Source organism: Sus scrofa, chromosome 4, assembly GCF_054392235.1.
Source record: "Sus scrofa isolate SSC_HxYL_T2T_F1_AM1 chromosome 4, Sscrofa_HxYL_maternal_Yorkshire_Landrace_v2.0, whole genome shotgun sequence".
In the NCBI taxonomy this organism is placed as follows: Eukaryota; Metazoa; Chordata; class Mammalia; order Artiodactyla; family Suidae; genus Sus; species Sus scrofa.
Genome location: NC_139386.1, coordinates 92,131,196 through 92,151,655, shown reverse-complemented (window position 1 = coordinate 92,151,655; position 20,460 = coordinate 92,131,196). Strand labels below are relative to the sequence as shown.

At 40.1% G+C, this 20,460-nt stretch overlaps 1 protein-coding gene across 11 annotated transcripts in view; it reads left to right on the top strand.

Moving 5' to 3' along the window:
• DDR2 (discoidin domain receptor tyrosine kinase 2) overlaps positions 1–20,460 on the top strand; it is a 162,085-nt gene that overhangs the window by 111,889 nt on the left and 29,736 nt on the right. For all 11 annotated transcript variants that reach the window (XM_085022557.1, XM_021089500.2, XM_021089494.2 and 8 more), the window contains 5 exons: positions 11,280–11,382; positions 12,838–13,069; positions 13,386–13,533; positions 13,918–14,023; positions 18,023–18,206. In XM_085022557.1, the coding sequence (XP_084878683.1) occupies positions 11,303–11,382; positions 12,838–13,069; positions 13,386–13,533; positions 13,918–14,023; positions 18,023–18,206 (750 nt within the window). In that variant the 5' untranslated portion in view covers positions 11,280–11,302. The remainder of the gene's footprint in view (positions 1–11,279; positions 11,383–12,837; positions 13,070–13,385; positions 13,534–13,917; positions 14,024–18,022; positions 18,207–20,460) is intronic.

Here is a 20,460-nt window from a genome sequence, read left to right as displayed (position 1 = left end):
TCTTGGCTCTAAAGCTTTATGGTCCAGATGTTCCTTTAGGCCATGGACTGTCTTGGGTCCCCCAGCTGACCCACATAACTGCACACACAGTTCCCCACCCCCACTTCTGTCGGTCAAATTGTATCTTCTCTGTGCCCGAAGAGGCCCAGCTGTTGGCTCTCCTTGCCCCAGGCCTCATGTGTGCCATGTGTGTGTTTTCCTGGAAGCTGCATATAGAACACTCATTGACGGGGGAGCTTGTGGTCTAGAGCTAACAGTGAGATGGTAAACATTATGGAACAAGCAGCCCTTTCAGGCTCCCAACTTTGGCAGCACAGTGTGAAAGTAATTCTTGGAAGCTGGGGCCTGGTGGCAGCTGCTTCTCCTCAGCCTGCTTGCCAGGCCCTACCAGAGCTCAGGATGGAGCGAGTTTCCGCCTGGGCATGCAGCAGCCAGTGCCAGTAGTTTTCCACTCTGGGAAACTCGAAAAATGAGTTGGCCTCTCTGTCCAGGAGATTGGTGGATAGCAGAAGCGTCAGGAAAGCACCAAGACAACTCAAAAGGCAAAATCAGGTGATACTTCTTTGCTGCAGGGTCTCTTGCTTTCCTTGCTATTTTCTGCTTTTTGATGCTGCTTTCTATCTCATAATGTGGAGCTCAGAGGCAGATTGATGGGCTCTGATAAATGATGAAGTAGACTGGGGGAAAGAAGGGGACCTGACATTTAGGACTTGAGCCTACTTGGCAGTTCTGTCTTCACTATTGGCTGGAATCCCTTCCACAGAAGTTTACCAAAAATAGACATAGTCAATAGGAAAACCACACTGGTACTGCTGAGAAGTGCCACGTTGGTTGCCCTGGGCCAAGGTTCATCCTGGTTCCAAAGACCCACTAGGATGAGAAAGGCCATCCAAGATCAGCTTGCCTCTTTTCCTGTGTCCTTTCTGTGAGGCCTCTGGCAATACTGATTCATCAAGAAACTTTCCTTAATGGCTGCTTTGCTGGCTCTTGTCTCTGAATTCCCTTTCCTCATCCTTGTATTCCTTGGTCTCAACTTGTGGACCACCAACTCTACTTCATTGTCTGAAAAGGGTTTATAACTTGGGGCCCAGAGCCTTACTCTGGCTTGATTTGGAGATCCTCCACTGACTAATATTCATGTCAGAACTTCTCTTCCTCTCATGCAAATGCCAACAAAGCCCTTGAAAGAGCAGAAAGAGCATCCCTCTCTGGAGGTTGTTGTGAGCTGGGAACAAGATGGCATTCGTGCTAACAAATCTTGGCCCTCCTTGGGGAAAGCACTGCCCCCTGAATACCCTGCTGAGAAGGGTATTTTTTTTTTCAAATGTGGGCTGAGTACCTTCTATGCCCAGGCACTTTGGGAGACAGAGAAATGAATCAATCATAGCAGCTGCTCTGAAGAATTCAACATGTGGTGAAGTTCACAGTCTCCATTCATTAATTCTTGCATTCACCCTTCCACCCACCTACCCATCTCTCTACCACTTTGTCTGCTTATTTATTTGGCAAGTGTGTGTTGACCATCTAATGGCTGACCATCTAATGTTGAACATTTATTTGACTCTATGTTGAAGGGGCAAAGGAAGAATCTGAAATGATTGCTATTCTCAAAATTGCTTACAGTTTCAACAAGAGGTAAACAAGTAAAGCAAAGCTTCTGGTGAAGGTTGTAGCCTAAAAGAACTCCTCCTTTCACCCACCATCATTTTTATCCCTGTACCACGTTTTAGTGTTTTCCATAGTTTTGTCACACTACCTGATTTAGTAATAGCTAATAATAGCTAGTGTCAAACAGCCAGTTTTCCTGTTTGATTATTAAAAGCTAGTATCTTTTGTCTGTTTCCCCTACCAGAATGTAGAATCATTTTATTTGTCATGTTCACTACCGAATCTTCAGAATAGTACCTGATACCGAATCTTCAGAATAGTACCTACCTAGTACCTACCTTATGTACTTATTAAATACATGAACAGCTATTAAATACATATACTTATTAAACCATGAACAAAAATATAGGTTGCAAGAAAGTATATAATAAACCAGACTTATAAGGAAGTCTAGCTGTCTGCTCCCTTGTTAAATTTCATTAGTTGGGGCTCTCTTTCCCTAACTTTCCAGATGTTTGTCTTTAAGTCCTAATTATAATGCACAACAGAAAACTCTTCTTTTATCACATTTTGAAGAGATATTTGCTGAGCACTCAGTTAATGCCAGACAGCCTACTAGAAATTGGAGAGACAACAGAGAAAGATAGACAGGCTCCCTACCCTTAGAACATGTACTGTTGAGTGGCGAGACCAAAATTAAATAAACAACTATTTATAGCACAAGTGTGAAAGGTGCTATCAAAGAAAAGAAGTATGTTATAAGAGCATTTAAAAGATATTTCCCTTTTTTTTTTTTTTGGCTTTTTAGGGCTGCACCCACGGCATATAGAAATTTCCGGGCTAGGGGTCTAATCGGAGCCACAGCTGCCAGCATACATCACAGCCATCGCAACGGGGATCCAAGCCACATCTGCAACCTACACCACAGCTCATGGCAATGCTGCGTCACTGACCCACTGTGAGAGGCCAGGGATTGAACCTGCATCCTCATGGATACTAGTTGGATTTGTTTCCCCTGTGCCATGACAGGCACTTCCAAGATTTCTAACTTAATTGGTGCAGAAGAATTCCCTAAGAGAGGGGTGGTCTAAGAGCTAGAGGATGACAGGTGTTATCAGGTAAAGGAGGGGAAAGGAAGAGCATTCCAGGCAAAGGGAGCATCATGTTTAGAGAGACCTTGAGGTTGGAAGGTATGTTGTGCCTTTGTGAAGTTGAAATAAGACCAACTTATTGGAATTTAGAGATCGTAGATCTGGGATGACCCAAGATGAGGCCAGAAAAGTAGGTAGCCTGAGGCCCGATCCTGTAGGCACCATGGGTCACATTATACTAAGAAGAATGGGGAGCTGTTAGAAGGTTCATGTTAGAATAAGGCTTTAGGAAGTTCACTTGGGCTACTCTGTGGAGAGAGGACAATAGCGGAACCAGGAAGAAGAGCTAGAAGGCATTGGAGTAAGTCAGAAAGAGAAAGACAAATGCCATAAGATATCACTTATATCTAGAATCTAATAAATATATGGCACGAATGAACCTATCTACAGAAAAGAAACAATCCCATAGACATAGAGAACAGACCTGTAGTTGCCAAGGGGGAGGGGGAGGGAGTGGAGTTTGGGGTTAGATGCAAACTGTTGCATTTGGAATGGATAAGCAATGAAGTCATGCTGTATAGCCCAGGGAACTATATCCAATCACTTGTGAGGGAACATTGATGGAGGATAATGTGAGAAAAAGAATGTATTTATATAAAATATATATATATATATATATGAATAACTAGTCATTTTTCTGTACAGCAGAAATTGACAGAACATTATAAATTAACTATAATAAAAATTTAAAAAGTAAAAGATAAAAATAAATTAAACTCTCAATAGAAAAAGTATTGGAGTGGTTCAGACAGGGGTTGGGGGGATCAGAAGGTGGAGGTTGGTCTCTGCATGGGAGGAGTGGGGAAGGAGAGAGAGAGCTGTACTGAAGAACTTTTCAGGAGGTAAATTTGTGGGGTTTGCTGATACACTAGATGCTTCTCAGAGCCAAGTTTGCATCCCCCCTCACCTTGATTGCCTCTTAGCAAGAATAACACGTCACCTATTATCCTGAATTCCTCCCCTCCAAGAACTCTTTATTGGTCTCCAGGCAGGGTTCAGAGAACTCCTCTTGATTCAGGGAGAGCTCATCTAGTTCTCATAAGTGCAGTTGCCATGCTGCTGTCCACATACAATGGACTTAAACCCTTTTGTGTGATGGAAGAGCTGGAGGGGATGAGGAGGACACATTTGGCATTTTGTTTATGTGGAGAACTGAAGCCTCATCTCATCCCCCAGTTCCTTTAATTATCAAATATGAGTGTGCACCAGTCGCCTGGAGGGCTGGTGAGAACATAGTTTGCTGGGAAAAATCCTCAGCATGTCTGATCCAGTAGGTCTGGGGTGGGGATGGAGAATTTGCATTTCCAACAAGTTCCCAGGTAATGGTGATGCTGCAGGTCCTGGGAGCACACTTGGAAGACCACAGCTCTCACACAATGATAAATAAGGAGAACAGAGCCTTCAGGAAGGGAGTTGGTACTTTTTCACAGCAAATAGAGTATCCTAGGTAGAATCTTGCCCTCTTGTTCTCTCCCTCTCTCTCTGTTAAATAGCGAACATTCCTGTTTGAGTTTAGTGATAACACAAAATGGGAAGGATTCCTGAGTGCAGGAAATATAAAGGAACTGAAATTTCTCATGAGGGTAGCTATAGCAGCGACAGCTCTGTTGAAACTTCTTGATTGCTGTTCCCAGGATAAGCAGTGCCTTGGTAGGGAAGTTATTTGCAACAGTATCATGATTCACCCCATGCGACCCTCCTTTCCCATTTCTGGTTTACTTTAGATGTTCCGGGAAGCAGTTCTCATTACACTCATAGCTCAGTGACTAGAGATACATGATAGCCAGGAATGTATCCTGTGGGACTGTGAATGAGGATTTCTCTGGCCGTCAGGCATGGCTCGAGAGAATAATCTTGTGTCCAGGCGGGAAGGGATTTGGCAGTAGTGTTGTTCCCAAGACTGGCTGCCCAGCAGAATCACCCAGGAAACCTTAGAAACAGGTTCCTGGGCTCTGCTTCAGATAATGCCAAAGGAAAAAAAATCTCTAAGTGGGGGCTCACACGTATGTATTTAGAACCTTCCAAGCTATTCTAAAACAAGTGATCCACGCACTGGCTTTTGGGATCCACTGCCTTAGAAAACGTCTCCTCCAGATCTTTTGCTCTCCATATGAAGAGGATACCCCAGGAGGGTATGTCATTTGCTCTGATCCCATGTGGTTTAAATGGTAGAGCCAGGAGTGAATTTGAAATCTTTTGGTTTTCAGAGGTTATATGGTTTAGTGAGGTCACAGTTTCTAGAGTCAGAGTCTAATCTGAATTAGTATTTGCTCAATGAAAGGTCTCAGGCAGTTATTAAAACTCTTACTAGTAAAATGGGTAACACGTGGGACACCTGAAATAATGAATGACAAAATGCTTATCTTAATGCCTGACACTTGATGCATGTTTCTAAATGGATGCTATTATTAACGTATTTCATTGAATATAAGGAACTGCTGACGCTAAGATGTATCATTAAAAAAATACTGACAGTTGAACAATATGACTCACTCTTTGCTTGCAAGTTGGCTTCAGATTTTAGAGATATAATGTGAAAAAAAAGTAGGAACTGTGGTATTCCACGACTCTTTCCTCCACTTTGTGAAGATGATTATGTTATTATGTTATTAAATTAAATACTTCAACAATAAATGCTGATTTCTGAAGAAGCACACAATGGGCTTAAGGAACAGCACGGAGGCCAGTGATTGACAGGGTGTCAGGTGGAGACAACATCTGAGATAGTCAGGAGATAGGTTATGTGTAAGGATTTTGAGTTTTATTCTGTGAAGGAGATGGGAAGTTAATGGAATGGTTTGAGCAGAGGGTTGCATGATCTGATTTATATTTTAGTAGAGACTTGGGGCCAGATGGACATTTGAGGGGTTCCTGTCATGGTGCAGCAGAAATGAATCTGACTAGGAACCATGAGGTTGCGGGTTTGATCCCTGGCCTTGCTCAGTGGGTTAAGGATCTGGTGTTGCTGTGAACTGTGGTATAGGCTGCAGACATGGCTTGGATCCCGAGTTGCTGTGGCTGTGGCGTAGGCTGGCAGCTATAGCTCAGATTAGACTCCTAGCCTGGGAACCTCCATATGCCGTGGGTGCAGCCCTGAAAAGACAAAAAAAGAAAAATTATATATTTGACAAGAAGAGGCAAAATGACACCAAATCCCCATGCTCATCTCTTGATTCAAATCTGACTTGGAAAATGCAGTGGACAAGAACAGAGAAGAGTTTCAGTTGGGTAATTGTCGCATTTCTTGCCAAAGCTGACTATGAAGGGTTTTGCTTAATCATACTGTTTCTGAAGGGTCAGCTGGGCCTTGATGCAGAGTCATCCTTCCCTTTCCTAGGGTTGGACAAGAATCCAGGAGCTTTACTAGGTGTAATATGGGCATGAGGGCCTCTTGCCTCAGTTCATCATTGATTATGGTGGATGTCCTTCTTCTCCAAGCCCACCATATTCTTTAAGAACGGCAGTTCAGCTGTTCTATGCCAAGCGTGGGCTCCATGCTCACATGACACCATTTCCCTTTGATGTTTTGTTACCTCTCCAAGGAACTTCTAGGAAAGGAGCTTGGTGCCCGTACACACTCTAATTTGCCTGCCTCTGTCCCCTTCCAGCCTAGAGAAGTCTCACTATCTTTCTGCCACCTCTTCTTCATCCTACAGTCCTTTAATGAGAGCAAGCTTTCCAGGAAGTCCTTTAATGAGAGCAAGCTTTCCAGGAAGTCCTTTAATGAGAGCAAGCTTTCCAAGAAGTTTCTTATTTCTGCCTTGTAAACATAAATCCCCCATGGGGTGACGGAACAGGAAAGCCTTGGATACCTGCTTTGAAAATGGAAGTGAAAATGTACAATTAAAAATCTATTATCTTACTCCAGAGGTTACTTTTCGAAAATAGCTTCATTGAAATATAATTGACATACTCTAAACAGCACATGTTAAAAATGCATGATTTGATCTGCCTTGACTTATATATAAACCCATGAAATCATCGCTATAATCAAGATAGTGACAAACCCATCACCGCCAAAAGTTTCTTTGTGCCCCTTGGTAATTTCTCTCGCCTACTCCTCCCTTCCCCAGGAAACCACTGATCTACATTCTGTCACTGTAGACTGACTTGTTTTCATTTTCCAGAATTGTATATAAATAGAAACATACAGTAGGTACTCTTTTTGCCTGACTTTTTTCACTCAGCACAAATATTTTAATGTTTATCTGTGTTGTAGCATGTATGAATAGAGCATTTTTTTAAAATTACTGAGTAACAGAGATGGGACTAGGGTGAAGCAAGGGAGGTGCCTAGGGTGTAAAATGCAAGGAGGCTCTCACCCTCAGGATCCTGCAAAGCAGTGCAGGCAACTCCATGACCCTGGAAATGAGCACCTCCTTACATTTTGCATCCTGGGCTCCTTATTTGCTTTGTTCTTATCCCAGGCCTGCTGAGTAGTATTTCATTGCATGGATTTGTAATTTGTAATTACAAATTGTAATTTGTTTATCCATTTACCTGTTGATGACATGTGATTACTTCCCAGTTTGCACTGTCTATTACAAATAGAGCTGTTAGGAACATTCTTAAGTCTTTGTATGGCTGTATACTTTTATTTCCTTTGGACAAATACCTAGGAGTGAATGGCTGCAGGATAAGATAGATGCATATATATGTGTGTCTAGTTCTTGACGTTTTCATCTTTCATTGACATATTTCTCTCTACACTGATATCACACTGTCTTGATTTCTGTAGCTGTATAATGTCTTGAAATCTGATGTTAGTCCTTCCCCTTTGATCTACTATTTCAAATTTATTTTGGCTGTTCTGGGATCTTTGTGTTTCCATGTGAATTTTAGAATCATTTTGTTTGTTTATACAAGTATGCCTTCTGAAACCTTGGGTAGAATGGACATCTTAATAGCACTGACTTTTTTGACCCATGAACATCGTAGTATATATCTCTACTTATTTAGATATTTATCTTGGCAATGTTGGGTACTGTACAGGTCTTTCATGTCTTTTGTCATGTTTATCCCTAAATATTTTTTAATTTTTTATTGTTACTGTAACTTGTAATTGTTCACCGCTAGTATATAGAACCACAACTGATAGTTTTATCTTATGTCTGAAACCTTATTGAACTTATTTTTTAGTTCTAGTAGTAGCTTTTTTGTAGATTTCATCTGTTTTCTTATATAACTGATCATATTATCTACAATTAAAGGCAGTTTTACTTCCTTTCTGATCTGGGTACATTTTATTTTTTCCCTTGCCTTATTGCTCTATCCGGAAATACTAATATAATTTTTTAAATTGAGTTGTAATTGACATAACAGTATACTAATTTCAGGTATACAATATATTGAGTCTATATTTTATATTGAGAAAAAGATATATTTTATATTTTGGTAACAGCCATTCTAACAGGTTTGAGGTGCTATCTCACTGTGGTTTTGATATGCATTTCCCTGATGATTAGTGATGTTAAATTTCTTTTCATGTAACTGTTGTCTATCTATATGTGAAGAGAAATTAGGTGAAGAACAATTTAAATCTGCAGCTGTAATTGTGGATTTGTCAGGAGTTCCTGTCATGGCTCAGTGGTAGCGAATCTGCCTGCTATCCACGAGGATGTGGTTTTGATCTCTGGCCTTGCTCAGTGAGTTAAGGATCCGGTGTTGCTGAGAACTGTGGTGTAGGCTGGCAGCTGCAGCTCCGATTGGACCCCTATCCTGGGAGCTTTCATTTGCTGCAGGCGCGGCCCTAAAAGGCAAAAAACCAAAACAAAACAAAAATTAAAAAAAGTTGTGGATTTGTTATTTTTTGTAGTAATTTATTTTTTGCTTCATTTGTTGTAAATCTCTCTTAGTAGGTGTATAAATACTTAAGATTGTGCTCATTATGTGTTCTTGACCCTTTTATCACTGTGAAATACCATCTTTATTCATTCTCTTGAAATATTTTGTGTCTAATATTAATATAGCCACTTTAACTTTCTTTTAAGTTTTTGTTTTTTGTTTTTTGTTTTTGTTTTTTTTGTCTTTTTGTCTTTTGTTGTTGTTGCTATTTCTTGGGCCGCTCCCACGGCATATGGAGGTTCCCAGGCTAGGGGTCCAATCGGAGCTGTAGCCACCGGCCTACGCCAGAGCCACAGCAACGCGGGATCCGAGCCGCGTCTGCAACCTACACCACAGCTCACGGCAACGCGGCAACGCCGGATCGTTAACCCACTGAGCAAGGGCAGGGACCGAACCCGCAACCTCATGGTTCCTAGTCGGATTCATTAACCACTGCGCCACGACAGGAACTCCCTCTTTTAAGTTTTCATGGTACATTTCTTCCTTATTTTCTAACTTAGTCTGTTTTTATATTTAAAGTGTTTTTTCATAGGCCATATGTAGTTTAAACTTGCTTTTTCTTTTTAAATCCATTCTCCAATCTCTGCTTCCTAAGTAGGGTATGTAGACCACTTATATTTAATAAGAATATTTATATGGTTAACTTAAAATCTATATTCTTGCTATTTGTTTTCTATTTGTCCTATGTTCCTTCCTTTTCTTCTGCCTCCTTTTCAGTTAACTGAAGTTTTATGATTCCATTTTATCTTTTGATTTATTAGCTGTAAGTCTTAAAAATATTATTTTAGTGCTCACTTTAGAGTTTGCAATTTACATCTTTAACTGAAGTCTATCTTCAAGGACTATATCATTTCACATAGAGTATAAGAACCTTTCAACAAGATGACTTCCATTTTTTGCCTTTAAACCTTTAAAGCTTTATGCTATTTTTTTCATTCATTTTACTTTTATATATTTTGTAAACACAATATATTATTGTTTTTGTTTAAATAGCCAATTACCACTTAAATAGATATGAATAACATTAACAATCATATATTTATCACATAATTACAATTTTGAATAGGAATTTGCTGTCATCTCTATCTTTAGTCCTTTATTGTTTTCTTTGGCTCTAGATGCTTTTAGGATTTTCTCCTTGTCACTTGTTCTAAGCAATTACTTTATGATCTGCTATACAGCATAGTTTTCTTTGTATTTCTTGTACTTCAGATGTTGCTAAGTTTCTTAGGTTTATGATTTTCATCAAATTTTTAAAATTCCATCTTTTTTTGTTCAAGTAATTTTCTGTCTTCCTCCCTCCTCTTCTTCAAGGAATCAATTTACATGTATGTCTAGATGTTTAAGAATGTTCCATATCTTACTAATCTTCTATGTTTTGTTTATTTATTGATTCTTTTTTCTTTCATCATTCCATTTTGGAGAGTTTCTATTACAGTCTTTATGTTCACTGTTTTTTCCTGCCAATGTATAATCTACTTTTAGTCTCATAGAGTGTATTTTATCTTACATATTCAAGTTTTATCTCTAGAAATTTGATTTACCTATTTTTCTATGTCCTAGATAGCTCTCCTTATATTTTTGAACACAATACAGTTGTAGCTATTTTAATGTTCTCCTTTTCCAATTCTAACTTTTATATTAGTTCTGAATAAATTTTAATCAATTAAAAATTTTCTTATTATAGGTTCTATTTCTCTGCTTCTCTTATAGCCTGGTATTTTTTTTTTCCTTTTTGCTTAGGATGTATTTATATTAAACATTTATTCATTGCTCATCTGAAATTTAAATAGGGATCCTGTTTCTTATTGGAAATCCTGTGTTCTGAGAGCTCTAGTCCTCTTGACTTCTCCAACACTTGTCTTTGTCTTCTGAGCTCTGAGAATCCTCCAGCCTCTTCCTGAGTTCTTGTTCACTGTGTTGTAGCCTAGACACTCTCTCAGGGCAGTAACTTGTGATTGTGGAGCTCATCTTTGTTTTCCATCTCTCAGGGATTGCTGCCCTTTGTGGTCTTATATTTATTATATTCAAGCCTAATTTTTTCATATGTTATTCCTGTTTTTGATTATTTCTCCCAGGAAAGTAAATTTGGTCTTTGTTACTCTATCTTGGCTGGAGGAGGGAGTCCATCTCCAGAGAATGTTATTTTTAGCCAGAGTCCAAAACACGGTGCTGATGGAGGCCCAAGTTGTGTGTTTAATACCTTCATAGGAGAAGTTTTATTTTTGTTTTTGTTTTTGACTCTGCTCCATAGTTTCGTGAAGTCAGCTATTTAGGGAAAAAAACACTATGGATCATAAAAGCTACCTGTTGATTATGAGGATAACTCACCCTGTTGCAAAACTGATTAGAAGAGCATACTGTCTAATAAGGAAATGGGAATGGGACATGGAGTTATTACCAAGCAAAAGAATAAATCAGCACATCATGGTATTTCCAGAGTTTGGACTAAAGGTAGATTTGGCTGAGAATCAATGTTTGGAAAATGAAATACTAATAAATTTGGAGGCGGAGCAAGGAAGAAAAGGCTGAGAGAGTCAGAGTGGTCAAAGTGGGGTCATAGAGGGGTGTAGTCCCTCTTTCCTGTCTAATAATCAATTGTATTCTAGCAAAGGGTCTCTGAAAATAAAAATAAAAGTATTTATTCTCTTTTCTCTTTACTTTCTCCTGGTTCAGCCATATGCCGCTATCCTCTGGGCATGTCAGGAGGCCACATTCCAGATGAGGACATCACAGCCTCCAGTCAGTGGTCAGAATCTACTGCTGCCAAATATGGAAGGTGAGGATGGATACCTCAAGAAAACCTAAGTTCCAGGTTGGACAAAATTATTGACTCAAGGGGCTAAGGAGGAAGGTGGTAGTTGGTGGGAGCTGGCGGGTACAGGGGAAGGACATCAAGTGGGCCTGTCCTGCTCTGCAAGTTTGCAGGTAGAGAATTTGGGGCCTAGCAGCATAGGCTGGTCTAGCAACCTCATCCTAACCACAGAGGCCATAGAGCCACACCACCACAACAGATGGGTTCATTGATATGCAGTGGACTTACTATATCTCACCTTCTCACTGGGAGCTACTGCAGGAAGTGGATTATGTGGTAGATATGGGAAGGCATAGACGAGGTAGGACACTAGGAATTAGGAGACCTGGTCCTCTTTTCAGTGGCTGCCTGTGAAACATCATTCATTGTGTGAAGCATCAAAGCCTTAAATGGGTGGTGAAGCATCCAATGAATCCTTCCCTTCTCTCTAGGATAACTCACCTAGAAGGGTCACCCTCCTCCATAAACAAAGTATGGTGGGTTTCTTGTGGTCTAATATCAGGGGTTCTTTAAAGCAACCAACTCCCTCCTCAAAAATTATTCAGCTTGTTAGGAAGTAACCTTCTTCCTGGCATCTAGTTCTTTTGGTGTTAAATATTGATTTCTGTTCAAATGGAATCATTCATAAGAAAAGCAACCCTGTAAACCTTCTCTGTGATTTCTGTATTAGTGTGTGAAAGATTAGAGTGCTGTTTGGTGGGGCTGAGAGCAACAATGGGTAGGTGTCATCATGAGAGAAGAAACATTCCAGGGAAGAGGGAAAGGGGCAAGAGGTCCCCAAAATAAACCTTATATTGATTTCACAGTGTTGCTTGCTGATAACTCAGCCTGGTAATAAAAGGTAATAAAATGAAACCAGATTATTTACTTTTCCCTGACATACTCTTACCCCTCACTCTCACCATAGGTTTCCAGACTTTTTGCTGAGCTGCCATACTCATCTTGCTGGTTAAACTGCAACTGCATTACCCAACCTACACTGGAGGTCTTATGATTCTTCTCTTCCCACTCCTAAACTTGATATCCAGGCTAGCCTTGTTATGCTGAGACTGAAAATGGGGGAGGGGGAGTAAAATGACTAGATAGGGGGGTAGAGGGTAGGAAGGGTTTCATCACATGGGACCTCCCTTGAGATGTCTAGATAAGGATGGGAAATAAAAGCTACATGTCAACTCAAGGCTTCTAATTCCCTGCTGGTGACAGTCTTTCTGGGTTTCATGGTGCCCCAGGGAGAGGGAACTGACCACAAATGGCTACAATGGTGACAGTCAGACTGGTGGGCAGTGCCCCAAGGGTCCATCTGGACTGTACTTCTAGCCTGCTTCCTCCCTTCAGGACTGGGCAGCTGCTTGCTGGTGACCAGTACATAACTCAGTGGTTACATGGTTCTTTCCTCTCCCTCCAACCCTGTCACTCAAGGCTGGACTCAGAAGAAGGGGATGGAGCCTGGTGTCCTGAGATCCCGGTGGAACCTGATGACCTGAAGGAGTTTCTGCAGATTGACTTGCACACCCTGCACTTTATCACTCTGGTGGGGACCCAGGGACGCCATGCAGGGGGCCATGGCATTGAGTTTGCCCCCATGTACAAGATCAATTACAGTCGGGATGGCACTCGTTGGATCTCTTGGCGGAACCGGCATGGCAAACAGGTAAGAAGTTATATCCCAACCCTGGGATGTCCAGGAGCGTATATTGACTTAGGCTAGAAGTGGAAGTACATAGGTTGTCTAAGTAGGTATGTGCGTCCACAGACCTGGCATGCTCTTGCAAATGTGTGACCCAGGATGAGGGATGGTGGGGTGAGGACACAGAGAGAAGTATCAAGGCTGCTGAGAAAAATGGGTGGATACATTCTGCTTCTTGAATTAAAAAGAGAGGTTCCACCAAAGAATATGACTTGGGGAATGAAGAAGAGTCAGCATAACTTCATAGCATCTCCTCATTCTTTCTCTTCTCTCTCCTCAGGTGTTGGATGGAAATAGTAATCCCTATGACATTTTCCTCAAGGACTTGGAGCCACCCATTGTGGCCAGATTTGTCCGCTTTATACCAGTCACTGATCACTCCATGAATGTGTGCATGAGGGTGGAGCTTTATGGCTGTGTCTGGCTAGGTAGGTGTCTAGAGAGAGAGCGAGCTTGTAGATCTGACTAAGAAACCCCAACCCCTGGGAAATAAAGGCAATCAAATCAGGAAGGGATGGAATTACTAATCATCAAGAAGTGATTCCCTTTGATTAGGGTAAAGTAAGGAATATTATTTACCCTCCTGGGGCTTGGTGCCCCATACCTGGTATAAAGCATTCCAAGTCACTTTGCTGATTGCTGCTGAAGAGTCCTCCTCAGCAGTGCTCCCTGTGTACCCAGATTGAGTCCTAGGTAGACATACTGCTCAAGATTGCACTCTTGAAACCTCATGTAGCTCCCTGGGATAGTTGGTCTGAGCAACAGGCACATCTCTTTTGTAAAGGCACTGACATATCTGTTTCCCTTGGCAGATGGCTTGGTATCATACAATGCTCCAGCTGGACAGCAGTTTGTATTACCTGGAGGCTCCATCATTTATCTGAACGATTCGGTCTATGATGGAGCTGTTGGGTACAGGTAAATTCTGGGAAACTTTAATCATCAGCATGGGAAAATGGCAACCAAAAGAAAATACAATTTTATCATGGCTTGGGAACAATAATCAATGAATCAATCAACTAATCAATTTTTATTTAGACTTTATACTAGGCATTGTGAGATAAATTTAGGTGTAGGTGAAGTAAAATATGTAGTCTTTATTTGGAGGGAACAAAAAGTCTAGTTTGGGAAGAAAAGGTTATATCACAAGAAAAATAATTATACAAATGAAGAACTAATCTTTGTGGTATGGCTCAAAGTATGGTAGCCATATTTTTTTGACCCTCAAAGCAGGACATATGGTCTGACACAAATAATAGCTTACCATGGAGAAAAAGGTCCAGAAGAGTTTAAGTCATAAGTACAATAAATTAGACAGATACATGAGTTCAGAAAGAATGAACCCTATAAATATAAATGCTTTAGAAACTGTGAAAAGAAGGAGACTATTAAGGCTTACAACGGACAAGGAAACTTTCTAGGATGAGATGATAATCAGAGCAGAGGAGGTAGGTAAGGAAGCAAGAATGAGGACCAGAATGGCCTGACTATAGCTGAAGCTAGAACTGAAAACAGCAGAAGAACCAAAAGATAGTCCTGAAATAGACCAATGGAGGGCCATGGTGAGGAAGTATGTTCAGAAGCCATAGGAATGTAGGGTTGGGTTTCCCACCTATCCCAACTCACTCCAAGTCTTGCCATTCTTCTTCAACTCCACTTCAACACATTTCTCTCTTAGGCTGGTCTTTGTCTGCAAAGATTGAGCCTAGCAGAGAGGCCAGATCATAGTGAAGTCCAGATTAGAAGATAGAGGTTGATGATGGTTGATACAGAGAGAGATTAGTGAGTCTCAGGAAGAAGAGTGTGGCATTACAGCACTTCCATTGTCTTAGGTATAAAGAACAAACTACTGCCCTCCAACTGCCATGCCCTGTAGGAAAACCTGACTCATCCAGTCTTCTATTTGTAGTCACTTCCTTTCCATCTACTTAGTCACTGTTCTTCCCCTTTTACTGAATCTGTCTTGGCATTGTTTCACTTAGCCACACCCACCTGGCATAAACTCAAGGCATAGAGGAAGTCAGAGATCAACTAAATTCAGTTTAGTTTAATAAATCTTTGCTAATCGACTGTTACTCTGTGCAGGGAATTGGGTAGGTATTCAAATAAAATAAAGTCATTGATCCTACCTTTAAGAAGCTCACAGTTAGGAAAAGGGGCTAAATCAGGATTTAAATTACTATGACACAAGCATAAGAGTGAGAGGTGTATAATCAGTGCTTTGGGATTCAAAGAAACAAAGAAGTGATAATAGGAAAGCACAGCATTGGGAGTGAAAACACTTGGATTCATGTAGTAAAATTATTTCTTTTTGATATGAGGTTGAAGTGATAAAAATGTATAAGAAAAGCATTTTGTAAAGGGAAAGTCTGTTTACATGTAAGTTATTATCTGATTGGAGGACCCGTTAAAACAAAATAGAAGAGACAAAACCTGAACGGCCCCAAAGGATGGGTAGAACTTTCACAGACAAAGAGGAGGGAATGGTATGAAGACAAAAGATTTATGGTTGTAAAGTTTAGGGAATATCTGGGAAAGATCAACTGTTTAGTTAACCATGGGCCATATTTATGAAGCAAAAGGGTAAATGAGAAGCATAGCAAGTTGGATTATGTCATATTTTGGAAGAACTTGAATGTCAAGGCCAGGAAGAAGAGAGAAGAAGGGGTTGTTCTTTTTCATCAACAGCATCATTGTAATCATCAACACTGAGGATTTTTAAAGCTGAGGAAGAACATGATCGGAGCTGCGCTTTAGACAGATTAATCAAGCTATATTCAAAGGCTAGATTTGAATGGAAAGACAGGAGAGGAGGGGGACATTTTCTAATCCCAAATTCTGTCAGATGAAAAGAATCAAGGACCCAGTTCACAATGGTGATGGTGAAAATAGGAACTAGAAAGAGATATTTATTTAGGGAATATTTTCAGTCTGATCGGATACAGGGGGCAAGACAGGAATATGAGAAAAAGAGTTCAATGAAACATGATAGTTTAGGTAACTTAAACTATAGAGATACATTTATTCATTCATTCAACAAACATATTTTGAATTCTTATCATGTGCCAGGTACTTTCAGTGAATATGGAAGAGAAGTTTAATTGACAAAAATAGGAAACCTAGGTAAAGATTTAGTTTAGAAAGGGATGAAATTATCACAACATTATAAATCAATTAGATTTCAACTAGAACTTAAAAAAATAAAGGGATGATGTTGGATTCGGTTTGGAATACGAGTTTAAGGGACTGATGGGACACTCAACAGAGCAATAAGATGGGTAACTGGAAATATGGCTCTGGATGAACCCCAGAGGAAAGATAAAATTATCACAGAGTTTTAGACACAATCAGGTTCCACTTAATAATTGACGTAATGAGATATCTAGTTGGTATGGCTGTGTGACAAGATACAAAGTTACCTAATTTAAGTTCTCAGGAAATAGTCATAGTAACACATGTTGTTTTTTCAAATTAAAATCTCCTAAAAGTAATATATGCTTTTGTAGTAATTCTAACAATTCTGAAGTAGATGAAGTAAAGGGGGAAAATTTCTTTCCTTACCCCTTCCCTGTTTGATTAAATTTTGATTAAAGAGAAATTGAATATGCATTCCTTTTAATTTGTGTTGCTTTTCTTAAGACCTTCCTGGGGATGTATTTTTCTGGGGACAATGGGAAATATATTTATTGCAAGTAAACTTATGTTCTCCTAGCCTTCTGATCTGTAGAGAGAAGAAAAGATGGCAAAACCTTGGAAGGGAGATCCAGGCTCTGGTCACTGTGGATAAGGCTAGTCAAATTTTATAATTTGCCAAACATATTTTAATGAACAAATATATTTAAAAATGTATCTGTAAGGCTGGCATAATCACTCTTAATCCATTCTTTTGTAATTCACAAATTTTACATATCATTGGTCTGACTGTACTGTCAAGGGTCACATGGATTATTGTTTGAGGGTGAATATCCCAATCTTTTCACTGGGGAGGCTCCTGACATATCTTCCAGAGCTTGAGGAGAGAGAAGTTCCACAGCTCTTATTCTGTCCCTCCATAAAAAGGACAGAGTTGTCTTTATGTTCTTCAAATAGTCAAGTTCATATCAATGCACATACCTCCAACCTAGCAGTCAGGCTTCTGCTAAACTCAGCCATTCAAAACAGAGCCTCACACTCAGAAGTGGAAAGGCTGCCAAGCTAGAAAACAGAACTAAATTCAATGCCAGACGCTGTGTGATCCATGCATTTTACTCCATGAGTCTAGTATTCTTCAAATGTGATGCAAGTTAAATGTAAATTACTATTTTAATTTGGCAGAGGTTGCCTTTTCCCCCCTTTAGTTTGATATTAAGTTAAGTTGTTGGAGATGTGGGGTAGAAGAATATATGACTGGTTTCTCTGGAATCGATTCATTGACCAATGACCACATGCAGTCAAAGGAGAGTCAGAAAAATTTCCAGCCAATTCTGGGACCATTTGCTTGGTGATGAGCAGGTGCCACAATCTACAGTAGTGTTCATTCCATGCATTCATTCATTTAATCATTACTGGATTAATTATTCAAATGCAATGGTTAAGACTGAGTCATCATATAAAGATTTACTGTATGAAGTATATAAGTACAGGTAAGGGTACAATAGAAAGATTTCATAGAAAATGATAAAAAAAATGTTTAAAAGTTTCTCAATTGTAGAGGTACGCATCAAATATTTTGTATGATTCATTTATAATTCTCCATTGAAGCCGGATAAATGAATCAGTACTACAAATATATTGGAGTTTAAGTAATTCTTCAACCTCCAAGATAATCAGCTCTTACAAAATCCAGGTTGAAGAAACTGGGGAAAAGCTTTTCCATGAATGTGTATTTAACTCCAGATTCTTCTCTCCTTTTTCCTTCTCCTCTCCTGGCCTGAGCAGCATGACTGAAGGGCTGGGCCAGTTGACAGATGGGGTATCAGGCCTGGATGATTTCACCCAGACCCATGAGTACCATGTGTGGCCGGGCTATGACTACGTGGGCTGGAGGAATGAGAGTGCCACCAATGGCTACATAGAGATCATGTTTGAATTTGACCGCATCAGGAATTTTACTACTATGAAGGTCAGTGGAGTTAGGTGTGGAATCCAAAATCATGATGTACGGGAAAGGCTTGCTGGAAAGAACCCCTGGGTGGTACCAGCAGAATGGGATTCAAATATATATTCTGCTGCTAACCAGCTCTGTGCATTTCATGAGTTACTCCATCTCTGGGCTTGCTTCTTCACTTGTCAATAGGGATGTTGGACAAGTCACTATTTCTCAATATATTTTGCTGTTGTTGTTTCAACACCAGAATCAACATATCCATTAGGCAAGTGGGTGCAGTGTCTAGGGTAAATGATACTTTTAAGCCCCATGAAAATGGTTTAGCTTCTCTTAATGTTAGAATACAAGAAATGAGTTTTAGGGTCAAAAGTTATTTTCATCCTTTTAAAAAAAACAGTTGTAAAATAAAATTTTAATACATGTTTTATGGAGGGAGGGGCCCACAAAGGCAAAAGTGACTACAGCCCATGGAAGTTATTCCATGGACCTGCCCAACACTCCACAGGGAGAGGACGCACTCTTGTGAGTAAGCATGGCTCATGGCAGCTCTGATTCTCAATGGAAGACTGGGCTTTGTATTTTGAACCACATCCCACCTTTGAGTATTTCCTCCATGCCCACAGCACTGAGAAATCATGATGGAAGATCCCATGCTCTTCTATTCCCAGAGTTCTCTGTTTCCTTATCTATTATCATTTATCTGTGTGTGTGTCTGGTCCTCTTAGGAGACATCAATCTCCTCCAAAGCAGTGACTCTGCTTCCTAATCTCTGTACCCAAGCGCCTGGCATTTAATGCACGCAGGCTCAATAAGTGTCTGAAAATGAACAAAGAGGTATCCTTCATTGCCTACTCTAACTATTTATAGTTATAAATATCTCTGCCACGTAGGGTAGAAGGAAGATGAGATGGAATGGACAGGAACAGGATACTGAAAAAACAATAGAATTTTCTTAACTATAAACAGAAATTTAAAGAAAGACTGGGGCCAAGCAGGAGGAATGGCTGTGACTCCTGGCTGGGCTAAAATCCAGATTCTAGACCTCAGGCCCAGGGTTTCAGTTTGTTTTCTCTATGGGATTTCTTTGACTCTTTGCCCAGTCAGAGGATTCAGTTACCAAATTGGTGAGATTCAAGGCTGGGGGTGGGGTGGGTTTAACCCAAGTCTGTTCTAAGGCGTCAAATGTACATTATTAGTGTTTGCTTCTTTGTTTTGCAAAGAACCATCACTTAAGAGTCTGTATTAAAATGTAAATATTTTACCTGGCAGAGAGTAAACAATACAAAATCAATGTCTTAAACGTAATAGCAGAAGCTATCTTATCAGCTTATTATTGCAGGGTAGTTAAGGGAAATAGGGAAATATTTTTGAATATATGGATAGAAGCTAAAAGATTTGAAAAGGCACAGCCAGGGGTGGGGGTGGGGGTGGAGTTGGGGGGTGATGACGTGTTAAGTGCAAACCCTGAGAAGAGCTGGGGAAGGGATCTTAAGTCCTGGATTTCTGTTTTCTTGGAGGTAAGACCTTTCAGGAGAGCCCACCCTGGATTCAAGGGTTGAGGACATCTCTGTTGATAAATGGTGAATTTCCTGGTACTTAGCTCCAGTGGTAATTTTTCTTTTCTTTTACATAATCCCAATAGAAGGGAGGAAAAGGCCATGTAAAAAGTGACCAAGTTGGATGCTAAACCTGATTAGGAAAACTGGTACTTAAGAGTAGAGAGGAAAATCCTTTTGTTGAATGCAAGAGAGAAATCCTGAGAGCTGTTGTGTTTCACATATAACTCTTACTGGTTTATGAAGGATCATTGGAAGATACCTAGATAACCTCCAAGAGAATGAGCAAGTGACCCACATACAGATCCATGCTTGTCTGTTATTTTTCCCGATTAATAATTGACTGCATGGTATTTGTGGTCAACAAATTGGTAATTCTGCCTTTATACTCAGTTCTCAGTTTCAGTATTGGTTTCCTAAATTCATTCATTTCTCTTTGCTATTAATTTAGCAACAGTATTTGGAGTATCTGTAGCACTATGCTAAGTTCTGGGGGTAAAGTGATGAATAAGAAATGGGGGAAGACACTATTTATTTGCAAAAGGAAGTACATAGAGGGATATGGGGACCCTGAAGAAGCAAAACAAGTTTTATCATTAGGGTTCTTAATAAATAAAAATTTGTCATTCTTGGCACAAACCTGGTGTCAAAAGTGAATGCATGTCTATTGTATCACTCCCACATGTTAAGATGATAATCTCTCCTAATTGGAT